Here is a 23369-nt window from a genome sequence, read left to right on the forward strand (position 1 = left end):
TAGTCTATATAATGAATTTTTTATGGCAACAAAACCTAGACATTTTTTTGTAGAGAGTTTATTATATCCGGTCAAAGTTCAGACTAATTACCATAGGACCTGCCTAGCTAGATGTTTTAACATTTTTAACTCTTCTATCAAAAATTTACGATCAAGATCACAATCTGACGCGTTTATAAAAACTGCGTTTATGGAATCGATGTTTCATTGTGTTAAAATTACACGTGTGTAATTTACGATTTAGTGTATAACGATTTAAATTTATAGTTGTAGAGTAAGGACACAGCGTAATATATTTGTTGGCGTTAAATATTTTCGATGTGTGAGTCATAGAGTACATTGAATATATATTCATTGTACATTCATTGTACATTCATAATAGAGTACATTGAGTATAGAGTCCTCAGATGCCATCTCCGCTTAGCACCATCATGTGAGCAGATAGAGAACTACACCAATTATAATATATACCCATAAGTATAAAATGAGCGTCGAATTACGTATATACCTGTATCCATAGAGACATAAACATAATGTTTACCTACTAGTATTTACTGTTCTTTAATTCTATTATTTTATTTAGGAATTCGGATACAAATAATAAAAACACAAATGGGATACATATAATTATTTATTGTTTCTCCTTTTGTGAACATAAACAACTCCGTCTCTTTGAATAGAGTCATCTTCGTCAAAACCTCTAGTAGTACCGCTTAACAATAAATATTTGTTGACTTACACAAATCAAATGTAAAAAATCTGCACGAAAAAATAAAAAAGAACTCTACTAAATCTCAAGACAAAACATATATAACAGAGTTCTCGGAATCCAAAGTAAAGCACAGGTCAAAACGATTTATAACAGTCACCAAAATCACACCAAAAACACTATGAAGAAAGCAGACGAAATAAAACCGTTTCGTCTACAAAATTAAACAAAATGTCACAAGCCGCACAAGGTTATATATTTTTTTTTTAATACCTGGCTTAAGATTACCTCAGAATCCTGCTGGTCAAAGTGCCTTAAAGCGCCATCTATTGAGCAAATAGGGAATTAAGGAGGCATATGCAATTTGTACTGAGGTCGTAATGTACAGACTGATTACACCCTGGTGTGAGTTTACCTTGGTCCTCGTCCCCCTCAAAAAACGATAGACAATTTTGTTGTTGAATTTCAGTGCGATACCAGTCCAAAAGTCTGAGGTCTGAAGGTTTAAGGTATTTTACGGATCCGTACGTCCGTAATCCTGATATAAAACGGAGCCCTCATAGTCTTACTCATGAGTCCCTCCTTCTCAGTAAATTTTCTCCGAATCTACTAGCCAGTGACGAAATGTGAGGGTCACTTTGATCGCAAGATTGAAAGAAACATCATTGTATGAAATGAAATACCTCCCAAATGAAAAACTCTTAGGGTCTGAAATACATTTTTTTGTAATTTTAAAATTAAATGAAAAATCTCATAGTTACTCGTATATCACTTTAATATTAATTTTATTCAACATCAAATTAAATGATACCACTGCAGATATATTATAAATTATTCTTACAAATACGATAAATATTTCACTAAATATAATATCAAATAATTATTGATAAGAAAAAAGGCATTTGTCTAAAAAAAATAAGCAAAATAAATATATTTTTAAATGAATCCTACTGATTAAATATAAAAATTTTATTCATAATATTTACAAGTAGCTACGAAGTACGAACACAATTATGATTCTCCAATAGTCAAGCACCAATTATAATTTTCGCTGTGTGCAAGCTTCAACCAACACCGAAGCTTTCGCTTATCTGCTGGATTAAGTTCGGATACAGAAGACAGTGATTCGTGAGACGGCGTGAATTGTGAGTAGATTCCTCACTCTAGAGCCCTGTGTGCTTAGTGGGAGTTTTCAATATTTTCATACTGTTACTATCACGTTAACGTAAACGCGAATTTATATGGAATTGAAACAGTTGTGCAGTAATGCCACTAGATGGCGTTGTTTCAATTCCTTAGAAATTCGCGTTTACGTTATCGCGATCGTCACAGTATCAAACTGCCACTAGGCTCTTTGACCAGCAAGGTTATTATGTAACTCGGTGTACCATTCAAGTGATCAGTCACTACGTCGTTTTTCATCGTATTTTCGTTTTTGCAATCATCTAACATTGTGTTTTCGAAATCGAAATAACCTTAACTGCATAATTATTTACTTGAATGGTACACCGAGTTACATAATAACCCTGCAGTCAAATGAAAGCTTATGTTTAATTTAACTGTACTAGGTTGCCTTTGATCTAGTTCATGGTATCCTATATTTTGTATTTTGCATGTGTTTGGCCGCAATTTAACTAGGCAACCTATTTGCAATGTGACATTGTAAACTTTTTGTATGATGTATCATTTATTTTTAATCACTAATGAATAACAGATGAGGGCATAATATATTTCTAACGCCGGGTTGAACCATGAGGTTGTATTTAATGAAACTACTATTGGAACTCAGACCAATTATTATATAGGACCTGCCTCGTTAGACGTTACTTTTCTGTCAAAGTATATGATCAACGATCTAATGCGATTATAAAAACTGTATCTATATTTTTTCTTTTCAGATTTAACCAGATTATTTATTTATTTTATTATTGGCAGATACTTTTCAATAAATAAGGGAAAATTGTAATTCCCTTTAACTTTCAAGTACATTTCGTCTTACGCACAGTAACATCAGAGTATGTCGTTTTATAGCAAGAAATATATATCTCACACTGTGTAATTTGACACTTAGTTTGACATACCTATTTTATACTAAAGTCAAAATCCATGTAAAATATTTATCGACAAGAAAAAATTAAAAAAAAGAAGGTAGGAACGCATGTCATTTCTTACCTAATAAAAAAATATGTCACGTAACATATCTGTAGTATAAAATAATCATTGTAATGTTATTAATAGTAGATTGTTACACAAGGGGCTAAAAGACCCATTATATACGAGGTATTTTTATGAAAGGCTTGTACTCGTAACAGACTAATTAAAAAAAACAAAATTAGTTTAGCCCCTAGAGGCTGAAATGCTTGTTTAGCCCCGCTGTGGAGTGGTAATATAACAGTGTTTTTGAGCAAGAGTAGAAAATTAAATCATGTTGAAATTACTATCAAAGTGTAAAATGCCTAGCGATTTTCACTTCATTTTTAATTTGTTTGTTGATAAACATTTTACATCGAGTTTGGCTTTTGTTTAACTAGAATATTGCTTAACAGTCCACTTTAAATTGAGCACGTTAACCGGAGTACTGGCGCACAAGTTTCGCCCACTGCTGCGGGTAGTTTCTCTGCACGTAAGAGAGCGTGCGCTGGATCTGTTGCGTCTCTTGCGTGGAGCATTGGGGACATGCGCCGCGGAGCACGAGCGGCGCCAGTGCTGGAAACAATAAGTCATCATTATCAATCTACTTCTTATGACAGGACAGCGACAACATTGAAATCCTCGCGGGGGCCCTCACCGAATCCGAGGCCGCCCCAACTGTCAGTCTGTCTGTCTGTTACCGTTTCACGGCTAAACAGCTAATATCAAGATTAATCCTAAAAAATCCTAGGTACTTCCTACTAATATTATAAACGCGAAAGTTTGTATGGATGTTTGGATGTATGTTTGGATGTTTGTTACTCTTTAACGCCGCTAATACTGAAGCGATTTGGCTAAAATTTGGAATGGAAATGGATTTTACTCTGGATTAACACATAGGCTACTTTTTATCCCGAAAAAATCCTTGGTTTCCCGAGATTTGCGAAAACTGATGATTTTAATGATATGAATGTTTCACGCCTCGACTACTTAACTGAATTAGCTGAAATTTGGTATTGAGATATATTATAGCATGGATTAACACATTGGCTACTTTTTATCCCGGAAAAATCCCGTTAATAGTTCCCGAGGGATTTGTGAAAAACTAAATTGCACGAACGAGCGGATGAAGTCGCGGGCGTCCGCTAGTCACTATATAAGTAGGTAAATATCCCCAAAGTAAGCGTACCTAAAGTACTCCGTAATTGCAAATTACATAGATTTGATTGATTTACCTAATCGATGATTAAAAAAACTTGTGATAACAAATCGATTACGCAATTTTAAACATAATAAATAGAAATCGGCACGTTACGCCATTGCTCAAAATCGTAACGCTGAATTAGTGTAATGGAACCAATCGACCGAGCTTTCGGCTGTCTGCTTTTTGTGATATTGTCATTACCTTGACTGTGACTGTTGGAGAGAATAAAACGAGTTTCCGTGCATTCAATTAAGTCGTAAACCTAGGTAAGTAACCTTACAATTTTTCGATCGGTAATAATGGAGCCTGCGATTGCCAGATATACTTATTTTCACGAAGTTTGTCAGTCTAGCTCTTAAGTCTTACCATACATAGTTACTGCCAATGATATTAAATACTGTTGTGATTGTTACTAACGCATGGATAATGAGGCGCTCAAAAGAAAACTTAGAAAGAAAAATACAACTCAATGTTAGTTGTGGTCAACAACGAACGTTATTTAAACAAATAATACCTAAATATCGTCTACAATGTCGTGTTGTGTGTACAAAGTGTACAGCAATATACATAATACATAGGTACTTAACGTAGGGACGTAAGTATCCGATCTATAGTATAAAATTATTATACCAGTCATTATCATTATTTCCTAAAAATTGGAGCGTAGCAATGACGTCTACATCATAGATGCAAAAATGCACTGCACACCTTAGGGACTCACTACAAACCTGTATTGGAAGAGGAATTTTCCGCAATTTGTACCATTTGCACGTATAATGCCTACCCAAGTTTATTTAATACCTTGTTTTAGCAGACTCAAAAGTTATTACAAACATAAGAAAACTAATGTCGAACAATGGTTATGATTCACAACATTTGTCAGGACAACTTAATTAACAAATCAAACTGAAGCCAAATTAAGACCCTAGATTGGTAGAAAATGACCTTGAGTGAAGTCACGCACGTGTGAACGTTGTGTGTAGGGTTAAACTTTGACTGTTAGCAAACACTCCTCTTTTCCACTCAAGTCACTCTCCCAATTTATCCCAAGTAACCCATAAAGAATTACACAATAAGAGATGTGGACGGCTCGAACGCCACGAGCACACTGAAACCGTAAATACCGCAAGTCGTTGCAACGCGGCGATAACACTTCCGTACGCTACTAAAGCGTAGTGTGCGTAAGCTCCTATATAGCCTGGCATTATAATAAGTGGGTCATTGTAATGAGCTGATAATGAAGAAAAATACATACTCTTTAATCGTTTTCCAATTGGATCGCACGGTGCCTCGCCGAGCGCACATTTGAGTTGTCTTTGTATGAACCGCTTGTCGTTGAGCGCGTCTTCCAGAGCTGTGTCCGACACCGCCGGCCTAGTGTCGGCCGCGTATGTGGTGGCAGCTAGCGTGCATAAAACGAGTACGTAGAATGTCTGAAAGAATAAGTTTACATTTAAAACATGCTCCTGGTAAGCTTTTCAGCTACTGAATTTGAGATTCTGGGTTCTTGGTAGGATATAGTGGTACAAACAAATATTTCGTGGCGTATTTTCCAAGGAAATTACTTAGGCATAGCTCGTGCGCGCAAGGTGCGGGTGACAGTTCATTTTACTCTTGCTTTGAAAGCTTGCCGCAATTGACCCATTAAGAACGGCAACTGTCACCCGCACCAAGCTACAGCGCACGAACTATAAATGTTAATAAATAGTTAATATTATCTACATATTATCTCTTTTTTTCGTTGTATACATTTAAACATATTTTTTCTATATATACTTTTGATAATATTAATTAGGAATTCAAAGTAACAAAAACTCCGTTATTCTCCTACTGGTTTGCACTGCATTTATTCGACTAAGGACTGTGTGGTGGACACTGTCCTTAGTCGAATAAATGCAGTGATAGCGATACCCTTGAAGTCAGTGTGTGACAAAAGTACACTCACATGTGTGATTATAATCAAAGGCTTGTAAATAACACTGACACCATCGATACGTGAGCAGGAAATTAATTACTTATTAAGCAATTCGTACGTTTGGTTACAATGACGAATACACAAACCATATCTAATAAAAAAGGTTAGTCTATACGTATGTCTAACATATCGCTATCTCTTACGTCCCACCACAACGAGAGAGCTATATTTTCCACTAACTGACGCCGCGCGGTTTCACCCGCGTGGTTCCCGTTCCCGTAGGAATACGGGGATAATATACAGCCTATAGCCTTCCTTGATAAATGGACTATCTAACACTGAAAGAATTGTTCAATTTGGACCAGTACTTCCTGATATTAGCGCGTTAAAACAAACAAACTCTTCAGCTTTATAATATTAGTATAGATTTGCCATATTTTTTATAATATGACCAATATTCCCATTCCCCTTCAACTAATCGGGAAATAGTGTGCTAGGAGTGGATACGACAATAGACCAACGGGTCAGGATTGAACTACCACCCGCAAAGTGATGAGTCCAACCGCAACCGTTGAGCTATTGAGGCTTAAAGCTTTATGTTCTGTGGTCGACAATATGTCACTCTTTAGTCACTAGATATGTCTCTTGTCTCTCTCTTTTGTCACTGGATGTAACGCGAGGTAAGATCTCAAAGACAAACGCACTAGTCGTCCCTACTATTTTTGAAAGTTCCCCTCGATTTCTCCAGGATCCCATCATCAGAAGCTGACATTATGGCAATGGGACCACCTCAGGAGTATACCCTATCAAACAAAAAAAAGAATTATCCAAATCCGTTCAGGCATCTTCGAGTAGTCCCGTAACATACATGCAACTTTCTCACCTGGTACCAGCCCAGGTGTAACAGGGCAAGTTTCCACAAACACGCAGGTATCCAAAGCACGTGAGACGCTATTGAAAACCTAAGGTTTCATTGGCCTCCGTGATGCAGTGGTATACGCAGTGGATTTACAAGACGGAGGTCCTGGATTCGATCCCCAGCTGGGCCGATTGAGGTTTTCTTAATTGTTCTGGTCTGGCTGGTGGGAGGCTCCGGCCGTGGCTAGTAATTTAGCGCTCCGGTACGATATCGTGTAGAAACCGAAAGGGGTGTGGATTTTCATCCTCCTCCTTACAAGTTAGCCCGCTTCCATCTTAGATTAGATCATCACTTACCATCAGGTGAGATTGTAGTCAAGTGCTAACTTGTAAAGAATAAAAAAAATGGTAGCAACTTTTGTTCTTCTGTGATCGTGATTATGCTCAATAAGGTCCTCTATTGTCCACTGAAAGTCCCGTTTAAATCAATCAACAAATTACAAAGCTGACAAATCACAATGCACTTGAAAGTACTAGAAAAAGCATGTCAGTCCCCACAGCCCCCACTAGATGGACCGACAAACAGTTGCAGGGAGCTGCTAGACTCTCTAGAGAAGGTCTGGTTTAGTCGAAGATAAACGAGTATCGTAGCAAATGGAAAGACTACCCCTTAATACTTAAGGTCAGCCCTACCCCTACAAAAATAGGCGTGCCGCGTGATATGTATGTATGTTTAATTTGTATAATAATGTTTGTTCTAATTTTAAGAGTGATTTATAACAACAATAATTATTACTAACATACAACAACTCAATTGAAACAACATGATGGTGTAGACTATAGTCAATTCGTCTCAGCCTTGATGATTGTTACTATGAAGTAAATAAAATTGGTACATGAGAAATAGGTATTATTTAGATTACATTATGTTATACAAATAGCCCACAATGTAATTCTAATTCAAATTCATTTGTTTTAGTAGGCTTTCTTTATGAACACTTTTGTTCAGTCAAGTCTGTTTGTTTGTTGTTTTATTACTAAGTTTCTTATGTTGCAGGTTGGTGGAGACGATCCATTGTTTTGAAACACCTTGGTCATTCGAGAAATTCATTATTCTTACACCTCGACCTAATAATTGTGAATACATTGTTTAGGGCTATGTATACGGTATGTTCAATAGTATGTATGTAAATCTATATGCAATGAATATCTCATAAATATTTTGTAAGGCTAAAACTCGATACAGTTTGATGAATTTGAATAATTCTTTTTACGTTTTGTTAAATCTTATACAGGAGAATAGATCAGGCGCTGTGAGGTACTGAGTGTGCACCATTCAAGGACCGCATTCTGTTAATAGTTTTGAACTCAGAAAAGTATCAAGATTACGATTCTGCGTGCTGTCAGGAGGTTTGTTAGTCCATTCTTTTTTTTAAACTCTACCCTCTTTGATGTCGAGGTTATGGACTTAACAAATGCTTTGCTTTCTATTAGTGTGAAAATGTCATGATAAATAATTAGATGCTCTTCATGAAACGACCAATAAAACTGATACAAAGCATTTGTTCATTCTATATCCTCGAAACCAAACGGGGTAGGTTATAACAAAATAATGGACCAACGAACGTTCGGGCAACATCCAGAATCGTAATCTGCATGCTTTTCTAAGTTCAAAAGTGTAAACTGATTGCGGTCCTCGAATTATGCACACCCAATACCTCCATAGCGCCTCGTCTAACAAGGAATACCTAAAACGTATGATGTTAGTAATTTTGAATGGGAATAATCACTTCGGATTACTTGACGTGATGTCATTCGTGGCTATTGCCCCCATCGTTTGACAGCTGAGGACTGTTAGGCTGCTTTCCCACGAGACTACCCGCGAGCGACTATTTTTGATATGAGTATTTTTGATAGGAGTATGGTACGCGTCGCTTGTCAGTCGCGTCCATACAATTTTGTTATACTTCGCACACGCGAATGTCAGTCGAATGCTATTATTCCAATCAAATAAGGATTTTACCATAAAATGAAACTTAATAAGTTGTACCTACTCGTCGGTCGTACGTATAACATCTTCATATTCTAAAATTTGTCTAATAAGTGTCATAAAATCATTTTCTACAAATTTTTAATAAATTTCAACATTTATTACAAAATTTTAGACCATAAATTTCGCTATAGATTTAGTTGCAAAATAATTTATATGCTCAACCGTTCAGGATTTGTTGGGCCAGTAAAAAAATTTAGTTCGGCGTTTTGCAACATCAGATAGGACTATTTATTTGTTGAGATGACAATAATCCAATGGACGATGACAGAACCTATGACCTCTCGGTGCTGAGTCCGACCTCTTAACTATTCATGCTATTACGAGGATTGTGCCTACTTTCATTGTTCTACCATTGTTTCAAATGTTATACAAAGAACGTTTGTACTATTTCGCGTCGCAATTTTTCCCCCATGGGAAAACAAAGATTACACACATATTGTTTGATGCGATTTGCAGGCTGCGGTGTGACCTTATTTACTTCTCAAGACACGAACAAAGCGCTATTCAAATAAAAATCTACATTTCAATACATCATTTTCAGTGATGGCAATGTGGTTTAAGAGCCGTGATAGCCCAGTGGATATGACCTCTGCCTCCGATTCCGGAGGGTGTGGGTTCAAGTCCGGTCCGGGGCATGCACCTCTAACTTTTCAGTTATGTGCATTTTAAGAAATTAAATATCACGTGTCTCAAACGGTGAAGGAAAAACATCGTGAGGAAACCTGCATAACAGGGAATTTTCTTAATTCTCTGCGTGTGTGAAATCTGCCAATCCGCATTGGGCCAGCGCGGTGGACTATTGGCCTAACCCCTCTTATTCTGAGAGGAGACTCGAACTCAGCATTGAGCCGAATATAGGTTGATAATGATGAATGTGGTTTCATGGTGAATTGCTCATTATATTTTTAAATTACAGACGCATGACTTCAAAGATAAAACTATAATGCTCAAAAAGCAATAACCCCCTCTATCTTCCAGTGAAAGTCCCAGTAAAATCGGTTCAGCCGTTCTAGAGATTAGCCCGGATGAACAGACAGTCCGACAAAAACACTAAAAAAACATGTTTGTGTTTTAGTAGGTAAATTACTAGCAGATGCCGAATAGTTCCCGTTCCTAAGAGAATACGAGGAGAAATACCCACTGAAAGGAAAGATGAGAAAGGAGTCTTTAGTTGATCCTGGAGTAGGTACTACGATCAGCACATTACCACTGAGAAGGAGATAACTCAGAAAAACTTATCACTGGCAAATAGGTAAAGACTTCAAAGACGTAGCCCGGTGCGTTGGCCATATCAAATCCGTGTCACTTTCGATAAAAAAAATTACACGAGGCTCTTCCAGTCGACATTGCCCGGAAAAGTTATAAATAATGATAGACTAGTAGGGTTCCTCAGTAACGAGGAACACGAAGCAAGCAATACTCAAAATCGGGTAAAAATTAAATAATCTTGGGCAATACCAATACAATAGGTATTCAGCCGAGTTAACCACGAAGTATGACATGCCAGCTCGACCAGTGACCATGTAACACAAAAGAGCAGAAACTTAACGACTCTATACAAACGAGACAACCCAAAAATGAGGATAATTTACCGTCAAGTTCAAGTAAATTATAAAAAATGGTTACTTTTAATTGAACTCAACCACCGCCCTTCACCTGGTTGATCTTTATTAAAATAAATATACCTACCTAATTCATACCTTTACTAGTGGATCACGACTTTTCCCACAAAATAAAGGTGTAAACTTTCATTTTAACCATTTTTAACCATTTCACAGTAGCCGGGAGTCTGCTAGTATAAATCTATATAGTCATACAAAGAAACGCGGCGGAGGACTTTTATTTATAATACTAGCAGAATCTCGCAGTATCACCCACGTATTTTCTGTTCCCGTAGGAATAAGGAGATAAAATATATATCTATATCACTCGGTTATAGTATAGCTTCCAAACAGTGAAAGAATTTTTCAAAACGGTTCTTTAGTTTCGAGGTTGTATGTTTGTTTGCCTATTCAAACAAACAAACAATTAAATATTTCCTCTTTATAATACTAGTACAGATTATATCTATAATACCAAAAGAAAGAAGTAAAGTTTATGATTTTGTGAGGTTTTAGGGGGTAATATCTGAATCTACTGCACCGTTTTGAAAATTTTTTTACGAGTAGAAAGCCACGTTATTTTTTAAATGTACCTACCTACTAAGCTGCGCTAAATCCTCATATTCTCTCGGTAACGCGAACTATGCGAGTGAAACCGCGGAACGTCTGCTAGTGTATAAATCTTAAGTGTAAGTCTGTCTGTCTGTCTGTTACCTTTCACGTCTAAAAGGCTGATCGATCAAGATCAATTTTGGTATAATGGTAAATGGGACCTTGAAGCAAAACAAAGGGTACCTTTGACCCTAAAATAAAAAAAGATGGGCGTGAAATAGGGGTTGAAAGTTTGTATGGAAAGTCCCTCATTCTTCAAGTTACAGTTTTAAAAATGTCTTCATAAGTCATAAAAACACGAAATATAATGTGATTTAGGAATTTTTAAAATTTAATCCTTAAAGTGGTTAAATAGAGGTTGAAAGTTTACATTGATTTCCATGCGAACGAAGTCGCAGGCGTCCGCTAGTATTTACAGAGTTTTGGTACAGTGAATAGACTAGAAGTGACTTCGGATCGTGAATGGGGTCCGGAAAGTAAGAAATCGGAGAACCCACACTGCGTTGATGTCTTTCCTATGGGACGTAATTGGTCTTTTCGAGATTTTGTCAAAAAAAAAAATAATTTTGGTACATCATTGATGTTTTGACTATACTTATACCATCTATATATTTATTTTTATTATTTATCATGTAAGTACCTTAAATTATATCTACTCGTATAATCCTCAAATATTTCTAAAATTGTAATTATACTAACGACATAGGTAAAATTTCACAGCTTTTCACTTTGTTTGCACACCACAACATCGAAGAAAAAACAAATAATAAGACAGAAAAGAATAGTTTTTAAGTAATATGTAAAAGGCGGCCTTATGCAGCGATTTCTTTCAAGTAACTTTAGGAAAATGTGAGGACACGAGAATGCAAAACAGCTTTCTAATTTCCATAGTTCTAATTCACAAATCGTTTTTATGATCCTTGTGTAATAAAGTAAATGCGTAACAACGTTTTTAACCGAATTCAAAGAAGAAAGACTCCAATCAGCACTGTACTGTTTTTTTTTTATATATATCTGTTATTTTGTTAATAACCAACTTATTTATATATATATAAATATTACGTATTTTATTAGATATTTAATTTGATGGCAATTTGTTATATTTTCCTAGAAAAAAATATGTATTAATTCTTGAAATTCTATTACGTACATCAAAAATTTATATTTTTTTAAATACCTTTGCCTAATTCATATAAAATGTATTCTGTTAGTGTATCAGCCCCTGTAGGCACGTCGATTCTCTTTCTACGATCGCTAACGCTTCGAAAACTAGAAAAATGTATGGGAATTTCTTTTGCTATCGACAGATCACGTGATCAAGATCTGTCATTACCACAATTTTTTCTAGTTTTCGAAGCGTTAGCGATCGTAGAAAGAGAATCGACGTGCCACTTGGCTAAAGGGCTGTACTTATTCGTGTGTATTTGTTTTAATTATACACCAGCTGTTGTCTATTTTCCTCATAATTTTGTAATCTTAAGCTTGCTTGGCCAGATCGCTACTTAGCGATAAGGTCGACTTTAGTTTTTAATTATATATATATACTAATATTATGCAGAGGTATCGTTTGTGAGGTTGTAGGAGGTAATCTTTGGATGTACTAAGCCCATTTTAAAAATTCTTTTACCATCAAAAACCAACGTTATTTACAAGTATTATAGGCCAATTTTATTCCCCTGTTCTTACGAAAACGAGAACTACGCGTGTACAACCGCGGGGCGTCTTAAATATCACACAAACACACGTCACAAATAATTTTGTGCACAAATATGCAAATAAACAAATTTTAACGCTTATAAGCAGGTCTGCAGTTTATAATAAAAATATAAGCGAACCAGCTTTTAAAGGTTCACAAAAATAAAAATAAATAAAAACACTCGTCTCGAAAAACGCCCTTCGAGTTCAACACATTCACATTGACAACCCGAAAACGGGTCACAAACAGGAAAACGCAACAGAAAAAAAAAACCACAAAACTTCGGATTTCACTAACCTGCATCCTTACAACACTTTTACTTTCGTGTCAAATGACCCGGATTTGTTATGGTTTTCTAAGCGAACTATGTAACAAGTGCACGGGACTCGATCGTTTCGAATGAACGGAGAGAATGCCCACGATTCGGTCGGCAACGCTATGCCGTAACAACTTACTTAACTGCGCCGTCCACCCCACTTCTGCCGACTTTGTTTCGCGTACTATGCATTCGTTACGTGACAATTTAATGAGTAAAGGCTGGATTTCACTGTTTTGTTGTGCTGGTTTCTGGTATAATTTTTATTTTCTGATTGTGTAAGTGCCGTAGGCTCCTTAATAATATGCTCTTGACCGAATTGATTTTCATGGTGAGATTAACCATGTACGCAGGAGATATAGGTATTAGTGGTGCACGCAAAGCAAGCACAAGTGCACTCTCTTTTCCTGCACTCACATAGTCCGATGGGACAGAACGCCGACAAAACCAGTGAAAGATCAGGCACAGGACTGACAGGCTTGTCCCTGGACCTCGGAAGCTGAACCAGCTAACCATGGGACCAATGATGTGTAGGCAGCTCCTTTAAAACGTTCGCTGCGGCACTGTATTTCTGTACTTTCCTCTGGTGCGGTACGAGGTCAATCGACCTCGTAACTCTCGAAGACACTAGACGTACGAGGTCAAAGGTCAATTGACCTCGTACCGCAGCAAACGGGTGAATGGGCCCTCAGCAGTGTAACCGAGCATGTAAGGGGTCCCTGTCATCTGGGGCCCTGTATCATTAATACGGCTGATACGGCGGTAGATACTCCCCTGCTTCGAGGACTGTTTCGTAGATACTCTTAAATAAAAATAAATTAATATCCCACTGTACATTGTTTTGTTATATCTTGAAAAGGTCAGAACCCCATGAAAATTCGTTCAGTAGTCTTTGAGATTACAAGATCAGATTTACGGATTTTCATGTAAATTTCCCTACTAAATTACTGAGGAAAATTCATTTTAAATCTGACAAAGGCCTGTGAGCTTTCATCAGAAACGCTGCCTTCGTTCTTTGAGATATAACAAAAGATTGCATGGCATACACAATTATAATTTTATTGTGTTTCAGCCATAATACTGTAGCATGGAACCTCTAGTGCAAACCCAGCTTTAGAAACAAAAACAAACACACTACACCACTTTTTATTATGTAAAAGATTCTGCTAAATAGACGTCATTTTATTTTATCTGTATCGAGGTCGCACCGATTGTAACATAAAATAAAATCCGTCTATTATTATCCGACTGAGGCGGTATTGGGGATGATGACTAGGTTTGAATATATTGATTTTTATGATACATTCGGGTAAATAAGGTCAATGTTGACAAATTAACATGTAAATAAAAATTTTAATAAAAAAAATTCAACCGACTTCCAACTCAAAAAATAACTTTAACTAAAAAGCAAAAAATAACATCCTACCTATGTGCTACCTTCTGATCAGTTTGAAGGCGGTGCCAAGCCAGTGATGTTTTAATTAAATACGTTTAAACTACAAAATTTCTGTGGTTATTCCAGAAACAGCTTTAATTAAAACACGACACTGTCTTGGCACCGCCTTCAAACTGATCAGAAGGTAGCACATAGGTAGGATGTTATTTTTTGCTTTTTAGTTAAAGTTATTTTTTGAGTTGGAAGTCGGTTGAATTTTTTTATTAAAATTTTTATTTTTTTATTTTTAGTGTTAGCATACCCACTGCGTGTGTACAGTCACAACCTATCTAAGTGGAAAGTTCTTATCAATACAAAATTATCAAGTCCAAACACAAGGTAGCTACTGTGAGCCGTCGAGGAGTTCTCTTCACTGTGCTTCGTCTTCTTCACCAGACCCTTAATACAGTCGCAATCCATCTAGGTGGAAAATTCTCATCAATACAAATTTATGAAGTCCAAACACAAGGTAGCTACTGTGAACCGTCGAGGAGTTCTCTTCACTATCCCTCGTCTTCATCATTAGACCCTTAATACAGTCACAACCCATATAGGTGGAAAGTACTCATCAATACAAATTAATCAAGCCCAAACAAAAGGTGAGTGCTGTAAATCCTTGACGAGTTCCATCGTCTGTGTTTCGGCTCCACCATCAGACCAACTCCAAACCTTCATAAAGTTGTAGTGGTTTAAAATAACTTATGGAAACACTAACAAACGTACTAGCCGTCTCTACAACTTTCGAAAGTTCCCCTCAATTTCTCCAGGATGCCATCATCAGATCCTGACATGAAAAAAATGGGACCACCCTGGAAGTAAACCCTACAAAACAAAAAAAGAATTTTCAAAATCGGTCCATAATTGACGGAGTTATCGCTGGACATACATAAAAAAAATAAAAAAAAAACATACATACAGCCGAACGTAGAACCTCCTCCTTTTTGGAAGTCGGAAAAATAAAGGTTGATTGGATTTTTGCTAAATAAATAAGATTATAAAATTTCAAAATCTACTTAAATTATTTTATCGTTATTATATGAAAAATCATATATTTTAGCTTCCTTACATTAAACGTGACATTTTTCAATGTAATGAACGCACAAATAACAAAGATATTTGTAATTTTGTTCGAACGGCCATACAAATCTTAAGATCAGCGAATCAACGATGTCATTAATTCGTGCCATTTTGTATGGGGCGTTTTTCTGGGATCCGTCGCAGTACCGCAAATCTGATCCTTTAAATGATCTCAGATATCCTGTTACTTTTAGAAAATTGCTGTACTATTAGCATACTCCTAATTTTTACAACTTAAAAAACTGTTATCATCCCTAAGACGTCTAATGGCAGTTGTGAAGTCAGCAACTGACGATCCAATAAGCTCACATGCCTGCAGCGCTAACTGCTTGACATCCGATAAAACTCGCGTGCGATATGCTTGACATCATGCCGACCGCGACTAACAGACGATCAGTTTTATCGGACATAAAGCCGTTAGATAGAGATATGCTGAATTTGCCCAGCCAGATGAAGCTAGTGGTGCAAGTATAAACGGTTGAATTCGATAGCAAAATAAAAGGTTTTTTATTTTACCGCATTAATTTTGATTGATTTCTAAAATTTGTCATAATTTAGTTGCCAAATCGCTATTTGAAATTCAAGGTTAGTTACAAAAATAAAATATTAAAAAAACAATGTCACTTTTTGACTACCTCTCTGGCTCAGTTGTTAGTGCTGTGGTTCTGAACAAAGTTCATGGGTTCGATTCCCATCACGGGACGGGTCTGGTGGCAGGCATCAGGCCGTGCCTACTGGCAAAAGACGTACCGCCAATCGATTTAACGTTCCGGTACGACGTCGCGTAGAAACCGTCGTAGTCACGGGTAGAATAAACCATTTCATTTAAGACTGCATCGTCATTTAACATCAAAAGGCCTAGTGGCAGTTTGACACTGTGACGATCGCGTTAATATAAACGCGAATTTCTAAGGAATTGAAACAGCGCCATCTAGTGGCACTACTGCACAACTGTTTCAATATAATTTAAGTTCGTGTTTACGTGCCACCAACGTACGCGTACGTACGCGGCTCCGGCCTGGTACGCGCTGTGCTCCGCGCACCAGAAAAACTGGCTGCAAATCCAGCAGAACAAGTGTCTGCGCTTTGCCACGGGAGTTCCGAGGTACGTCAGAAACGACGTCATCCACCGTGACACGAAGACGCTCACCGTGGAGGAATTCGTCCGTGCTCTAGCATGCCGCATGTTCGCGCACGCAGACCACGGACCGAATATACACCTCCGCGACATCGCACCACACTGCGGCAGTCTCCTACCTCGGGAGCTCCTCCAAGCAGCCGACCCTGCAGGCGCAGGTACCTACGGTGACGACGAGGACGACGCAACCACCGGACTTGACACCGTCCCTGCGCAGGATAGCGACGACATCGCAGTCCGCGCGGGGCCAACGGGCTCAAAGCCCAATCCCTTAGGCTGAAAAGCCTCAACCCCGGGAGGGGTTGGAAGAAATCACCGGGGGAGAAAGTTCCCTCGCGACACGCCCCCGGGCAAGGACGCATTGCCTCGAGGCCCGTACCCCCGCCCCGTGGACCACGAGTCGGAGAAGACCCGACGTCTCTAAGTTCGTGTTTACGTTAACGCGATAGTAACAGTATGAAAATATTGAAAACTCACACTAGGCACTCAGGTGTGATCAATGTTAGATTATATTATTTATTTTTAAATATGAGAAGAATACTAAAAATAAAATGACTCTAAAAGCCTATTTATAAAAAATCAATAATTTATTTTATATGCTCATTGAATGCATTATCTATTAGAGTAATTTAAGGCAGTGTCTTGTTTTCTTCAAAGATAAAAAAAATATACAATTTTTTTGTTTTGTAAGATTTTAAATTTATATACGTTCGTCGTATTCTATTGAGAGCAAGTGATAGCTAGACCTTCGTTATTTTATAAAAGTTCATACTTCTACCTTAAGTAAGTATGATGAGTTTGCCAGCCCCTATAGCCAAGTGGCACGTCAATTCTCTTTCTACGATCGCAAACGCTTCGAAAACTGGAAAAAATATGGGAAAGACAGATCTTTATCACGTGACCTGTCGAAAGCAAATGTCATTACCATAAATTTTTATAGTTTTCGAAGCGTTAGCGATCTTAGAAAAAGAATCGACGTGCTACTTGGCTACAGGGGCTTGCTCTTTAAGCTTTTGAAAATGCCACGAACGTAACTAACTAGCAAATAGCTCATTCATCATTCTATATCAAGGCAAAATTTATAAAACGACGAAAGTTTATAATGATGTCTATAAAAAAATCTATGGCAGGCTCGTAGATATTTTCTATGTGTGTATTTTATGGCAGTACGTCTATAAAGCTTTAAGGTTGTTATGGTCGAAGTTCTTTCAGCCGTATTGACGGACGATCTTGGCCCACTCCCACGGGTAGTTTCGCTGGACGAAAGCGAGCGTGCGACGGATCTGGTGGGTCTCTTGCGCCGAGCATTGTGGGCACGAACCACGGAGAACGAGCGGCGCGAGTGCTGGAAATATTACATAATAAATTAAACAACTGGGCTAAGCCGCGATAGCCCAGTGTATATGAACTCTGCCTCCGTTTCCGGAGGTTTGTAGGTTCGAATCCGGCCTGGGGCATGCACCTCTAACTTTTCAGTTGTGTGCATTACCTATATGAAATTATATACCACGTGTCTCAAAACGGTGAAACTTGCATACCAGAGAATTTTCTAAATTCTTTGCGTGTGTGAGTCTGCCAATCCGCATTGGGCCAGCGTGCGGTGGGCTATTGGTCTAACCCCTCTCATTCTGAGAAGGGACTCGAGCTCAGAGGTGAGCCGAATGTCATTCCCATACATCTTTCTAGTCGTCGAAGCGTTAACGATCGTAGAAAGAGAATCGACTTGCCACTTGGCTAGGGGGGCAGTCCTTTTTATAGAACAGGGGGGGGGGGGACTTGGACCCAACACACAAGTCCATCGCATCATCATTATCAACCCATATTCGGCTCACTCAGCTCAAATCTTCTCTCAGAATGAGAGGGGTTAGGCCAATAGTCCACGACGCCAGCCCAATGCGGATTGGCAGACTTCGCACACGCGGATATTTGAAAATTCTCTGGTCTGCAGATTTCCTCACGATGTTATTCCTTCACCGTTTGTTACACGTGATATTTTATATTTAGTATTTCGTACGTAGCTAAGGTAAACCAAAACCACAGGACCATCGTGATCATATTGTACTTGTGATGTTTATTCAATTACAACACAAAGCAAATTGTCGCGGCGCTTCTAAGAATGCTTGTAAGCGTGACTCATTTTTTTCTTTGTAAAAGCTGTTTGTAAGCTTAACTTTTTTCCTGTTCGATAACGATAACTTATCAAAGTCAAAGTCAAAATTCATTTATTTCAAATAGGCTTAGTTTACAAGCTCTTTCGAAACGTCAGGTGATAATATTAAACTTAAGATAATGGTGATAATAATTATTCGAAAACTTAAAATTAAAGTTACGAGGGTTATCGTATGATGATGACCTATGACTATGTTCCGAGACGTTGCCCCTAACTATGGGCCTCATAAGAAGGCTCAGAGTGACATAGCGAGCTATGCAGGAGTATCTCTGCGTGATCGAATCAGAAATGAGGAGATCCGCAGAAGAACCAAAGTCACCGATATAGCTCAACGAGTCACGAAGCTGAAGAGGCAATGGATCACAAAGTTCGAAGAGCCGAAGGACGTCCCAAGGTGGTAGTGGTGGTGATCCCAATAACGACCACATTTTTGTTGGGTTATCAAAGCGTCAGCGATTGTAGAAAGATAATCACATGACTACAGACCCTGTATCATCATCATCATCATCATCATCATCATCATCATCATCATCATCATCATCATCATCATCATCATGATATCAGCCGATGGACGTCTACTGCAGGACATAGGCCTTTTGTAGGGATTTCCAAACATCACGACACTGAGCCGCCTGCATCCAGCGAATCCCTGCGACTCGCTTGATGTCGTCAGTCCACCTGCTACGGGGGTCTACCAACGCTGCGCTTTCTAGTGCGGGGTCACCATTCCAGCACGTTGGGACCCCAACGTCCATCAGCTCTTCGAACTATGTGCCCCACCCATTGCCACTTCAGCTTCGGGACTCGTTGATCTATGTCGGTGACTTTGGTTCTTTCTGTGGATCTCTTCATTTCTGATTCGATCACGCAGAGATACTCCGAGCATAGCTCGTTCCATCGCCCGCTGTGTGACTCTGAGACTTCTTATGAGGCCCATAGTTAGCGACCAAGTCCCGGAACCATAGGTCATCATAGGTAGATGATAGCCTGTAGTAAAAGTAGACTGATAATGACGATGCGTCGAGTAAAAAGTAAGCATCAGCCATGGAAAACAAAAATACGTAAAGAAAACAATTGAACAACTCACTCCTGAGTCTAACTCCAACAGGGTCGCAGGGTCCTTCGCCCAGCGCGCAGCGGATGTGTCGCTGCATCGTCCCGCGGTCAGCCAGCGTTCGCTCCAGCTGGACGTCCGACATCTGAAGCGCTGAAAGCGCTGTTATACACCAAACTGCCACAATGGCGAGTGACCCAAACACCTGTAACATAAAATTGAAAATTTTGAAAAACCTCCGAAGGTCATGAAATTATTAATTACACTCTCGATCAAGTCATCAATATTTTCTTTTAGTGCGATGTCATTTGAGACCCCACTCGGGTATATTTGCAGACATACGGTTATTTCTTACGTTTAATTTAATTATTAATAATTATAAATACATCTGTTTTAATAATTAAAAAATAAGTATAGAATAGAGATAAACCCTGGTCAAATCAATTAATTATTAAAAATATATGTACCTATTTGTTATCTAGATTCCGGAGGGTGTACCTAGATTCGAATTCGGTCCAGGGCATGCATCTGTAACTTCTCAGTTATGTTCATTTTAAGTAATATCACGTGTCTCAAAACGATGAAGGAAAAGCATCGTGAGGAAACCTGAGAATTCTCTTAATTCTCTGCATGTGTAAATTCTTATAGGGCCAGCGTGGACTATTTGGCTTAATCTCTGAATCTGATAAACTAATTTTGAAAATTCTTTTAACATTAGAACGATATTATATTATTTTTGAGTGTCATAGGCTATATTTTATTGCCATATTCTAACGGTAATACGCGGGTGAAACCGCGTGGCGACTGCTAATACGTAATAAAGTCCTAATCCATAAAAAAATCCTAGAATAGCTAGAGTCGTCCAACGATAATTTAATCGTTACGATACTCGTGGGAACGTAGCATGAGCCGATAAAGTTGAGAGATCGAAGAGGTTGATAATGGATAATTACCTCTCTCTAAACTTTATCAACTAAGGTACGATCATCGGCATTTATTACGTACCTACCTTTATGTAACTACTTATACTAAGGAAGGTAGACAGGTACTATTTAATAAGTTCGTGTACCTCGCTATCATGATTTCTCCGCGATATGCTTCTTCTAATTATGAATATAATATAAATCAATCAACTAGCTGGATGCTAATTGATTAATTAATATTATACCTAAGAAATCCTTACTTAAGAAATAAGGTAATATAAGGATTAATGATTATATCCCAACTCATATTATAAATAATAATGTCAGTGTGTTGGGCTTTAACGCCGTCCCAAACCATTATAGAGGGTTGACAGTTTTTAAATTTCCCTAGAAACACCTATTAGGCTCCCCATCATCGCCTTTCAATATTTTGATTTTCTTCAGATCTACGTATTAGGTACGCACCAGTAGCGAAGACTGAAATTTTCTCGTAGGGAAACCGTTCATGTGGATTTTAGTATGAAAAGGTTTTTGGCTGAATACCTATGGTAAGTTATGTGGTAAGTATATGTGTTAAGTTATTATAAAACTCGTGGATTTTTAAAAGGTAACCCGATAGGAATCGGGTTGTTATAGGGACCATCGCCCCTGGTATGTACCTATACCTACCTACTTTATTAGACGGAACGTGAAGATAGTTTCAAAATATTGTTTTATAATACTTACATTTAAAAAAAACATACATGCAGTCGAACGTAGAACCTACTCCTTTTTGGAAGTCGGTTAAAAACTATCTGACGCCCCGCGGTTTCAACTGCGTAGTTCCCGTTCCCGTGAGAATAATAATGGAGATAAAACTATACCTATGACACTCACAAATAAGTAACAGCTTTCATCTTAGATTCCACCATCACTTACCATCAGGTGAGATTGTAGTCAAGGGTCAATTTGTTAAGAATAAAAAAAACATAACGTGGCTTTCTAGTGGTAAAAGATTTTTCAAAATCCGTTCTATAAATCCAGAGTTTACTTCCTACAACACCACAAACTTTATCGCTTTGTAATATTACTTTAAATACATTCAAGGGAATAATTGTTTAAAACAAATGCAACAAAAAACCAGTAACTTTCAATTCTGTCTACAATGTACTAACTTTCAATTGAATTAAAGCATCAAGATAAACCAATAAACAGCTTAATTCAAATCACCGTGACCTATTTAAAATTTAACTACAATTTAAAACAAAAAAAAGTTATAAATACCTGCATTTTCAATAAAGATTTTATCCGTTATCCAAATAGTTGACGAAACACGATAGATCGAACTGTATTTCGAGTTATTTTAATACACCAGTTTGGGCAACGCTCGGTCGACGTCTAGGGACTGGACACAATCATCGAATTAACTAATTCTGGAGTCCCTCCCCCTTGCCGGTGATTAGGCGTCAATGTGTCTTTACGGTATCACTTTACTATGAATTTTGTCCGGTCTTTGTTAGCCTTGTTGAGCGCGAGCGTCGTTTTTCTCGTTAAACTGCATTGTTTGAAGATTAAAGCCGATAAGAAGTACGATGTTAACCTACCTGTTCTTTTTTTTCTAAACTTATGAATGAATATTTAACTCGAGGACCAATCTCTCACACACAAAATGTACCCACTTCCATGTGTTATTACTTTTAAATCTATAGGTAGGTACTAATATTTTAATGCTGAAGACTTTGTTTGTTCGTTTGGTTGAATGCGCTAATCTCAGAAACTACTGGTCCGATTTTAAATTTCTTTCAGTGTTAGATAGCCCATTTATCGAGGAATGTTATAGGCCCGGATATTATCCGCGTACTTCTACGGGAACGGGAACCACGCGAGTGAAACCGCACGGTATCAGCTTGTTTAGGCATAAAGTAATATTTCTAATAGTTATTTTATCGAACGTATATTAGGTAGGTATTCCATAAGTACCTATCTTATAATGATCACACCTATTTGGAGACTTAATCTAATATATGTGCTAATAAAACCACCTCTTTAGTGGCCGGAAAAAAATATTTTCGCATCCGAGTCGGAGTCTGCGCAGGCAGAATTAATGCGCATTTTCTCGCTCCGTTTGGTTATGTGGGCTCAGCTCCAGACTATAGGTACCTTTCTCTACAGACTATCTAGCGAAGCCGCCAACCTCCTAGACCGGTGACTCCGGTGAGTGAAAACGCATTGCAATATGCGTGCAATGCTATAAAGCGCAGTTCATTAGTAGTAACATGAAAATGTAGGGGAGATTGGTTGGGAGAAAGAAAAAAAAACGGCCAAGTGCGTGTCGGGCCACGCCCAGCGCAGGGTTCCGTAGATTATGCACAAAAAAAAAAGGATAAGATAACGATACCTAAAAAACAAACATAAGTTAAACGACAAATCGAAAAATGTTGGTAAAAGACTCCTTTTATCTTTCATAGACCTATTCAATGTTACCCCACACCATAAAAT

At 37.9% G+C, this 23369-nt stretch overlaps 1 protein-coding gene across 1 annotated transcript; it reads right to left on the bottom strand.

Annotated features, from left to right (window-relative positions):
• Positions 1–613: 613 nt before the first annotated feature.
• LOC112052443 (uncharacterized) lies at positions 614–22373 on the bottom strand. The gene is made up of 5 exons (XM_024091524.2): positions 22155–22373; positions 20002–20173; positions 17971–18089; positions 5299–5476; positions 614–3415 (listed from the first exon to the last, which is right to left on the bottom strand). The coding sequence occupies exons 1-5, from the start codon at positions 22158–22160 to the stop codon at positions 3276–3278; spliced, it is 615 nt and encodes a 204-aa protein (XP_023947292.1). The 5' UTR covers positions 22161–22373; the 3' UTR covers positions 614–3275.
• Positions 22374–23369: the final 996 nt, after the last annotated feature.

This window comes from Bicyclus anynana, chromosome 17 (genome assembly GCF_947172395.1).
Source record: "Bicyclus anynana chromosome 17, ilBicAnyn1.1, whole genome shotgun sequence".
NCBI classification, from domain to species: domain Eukaryota; kingdom Metazoa; phylum Arthropoda; class Insecta; order Lepidoptera; family Nymphalidae; genus Bicyclus; species Bicyclus anynana.

What these genes read in the sequence shown, in the direction of transcription:
- LOC112052443 (XM_024091524.2), bottom strand. An exon ending in TGTTGGAGTTAGACTCAGGA is followed by an intron (nt 18,090 to 20,001) that starts GTGAGTTGTTCA and finishes TAATATTTCCAG; the next exon opens with CACTCGCGCCGCTCGTTCTC. An exon ending in CGTGGGAGTGGGCCAAGATC is followed by an intron (nt 5,477 to 17,970) that starts GTCCGTCAATAC and finishes TTATTCTTTCAG; the next exon opens with ACATTCTACGTACTCGTTTT.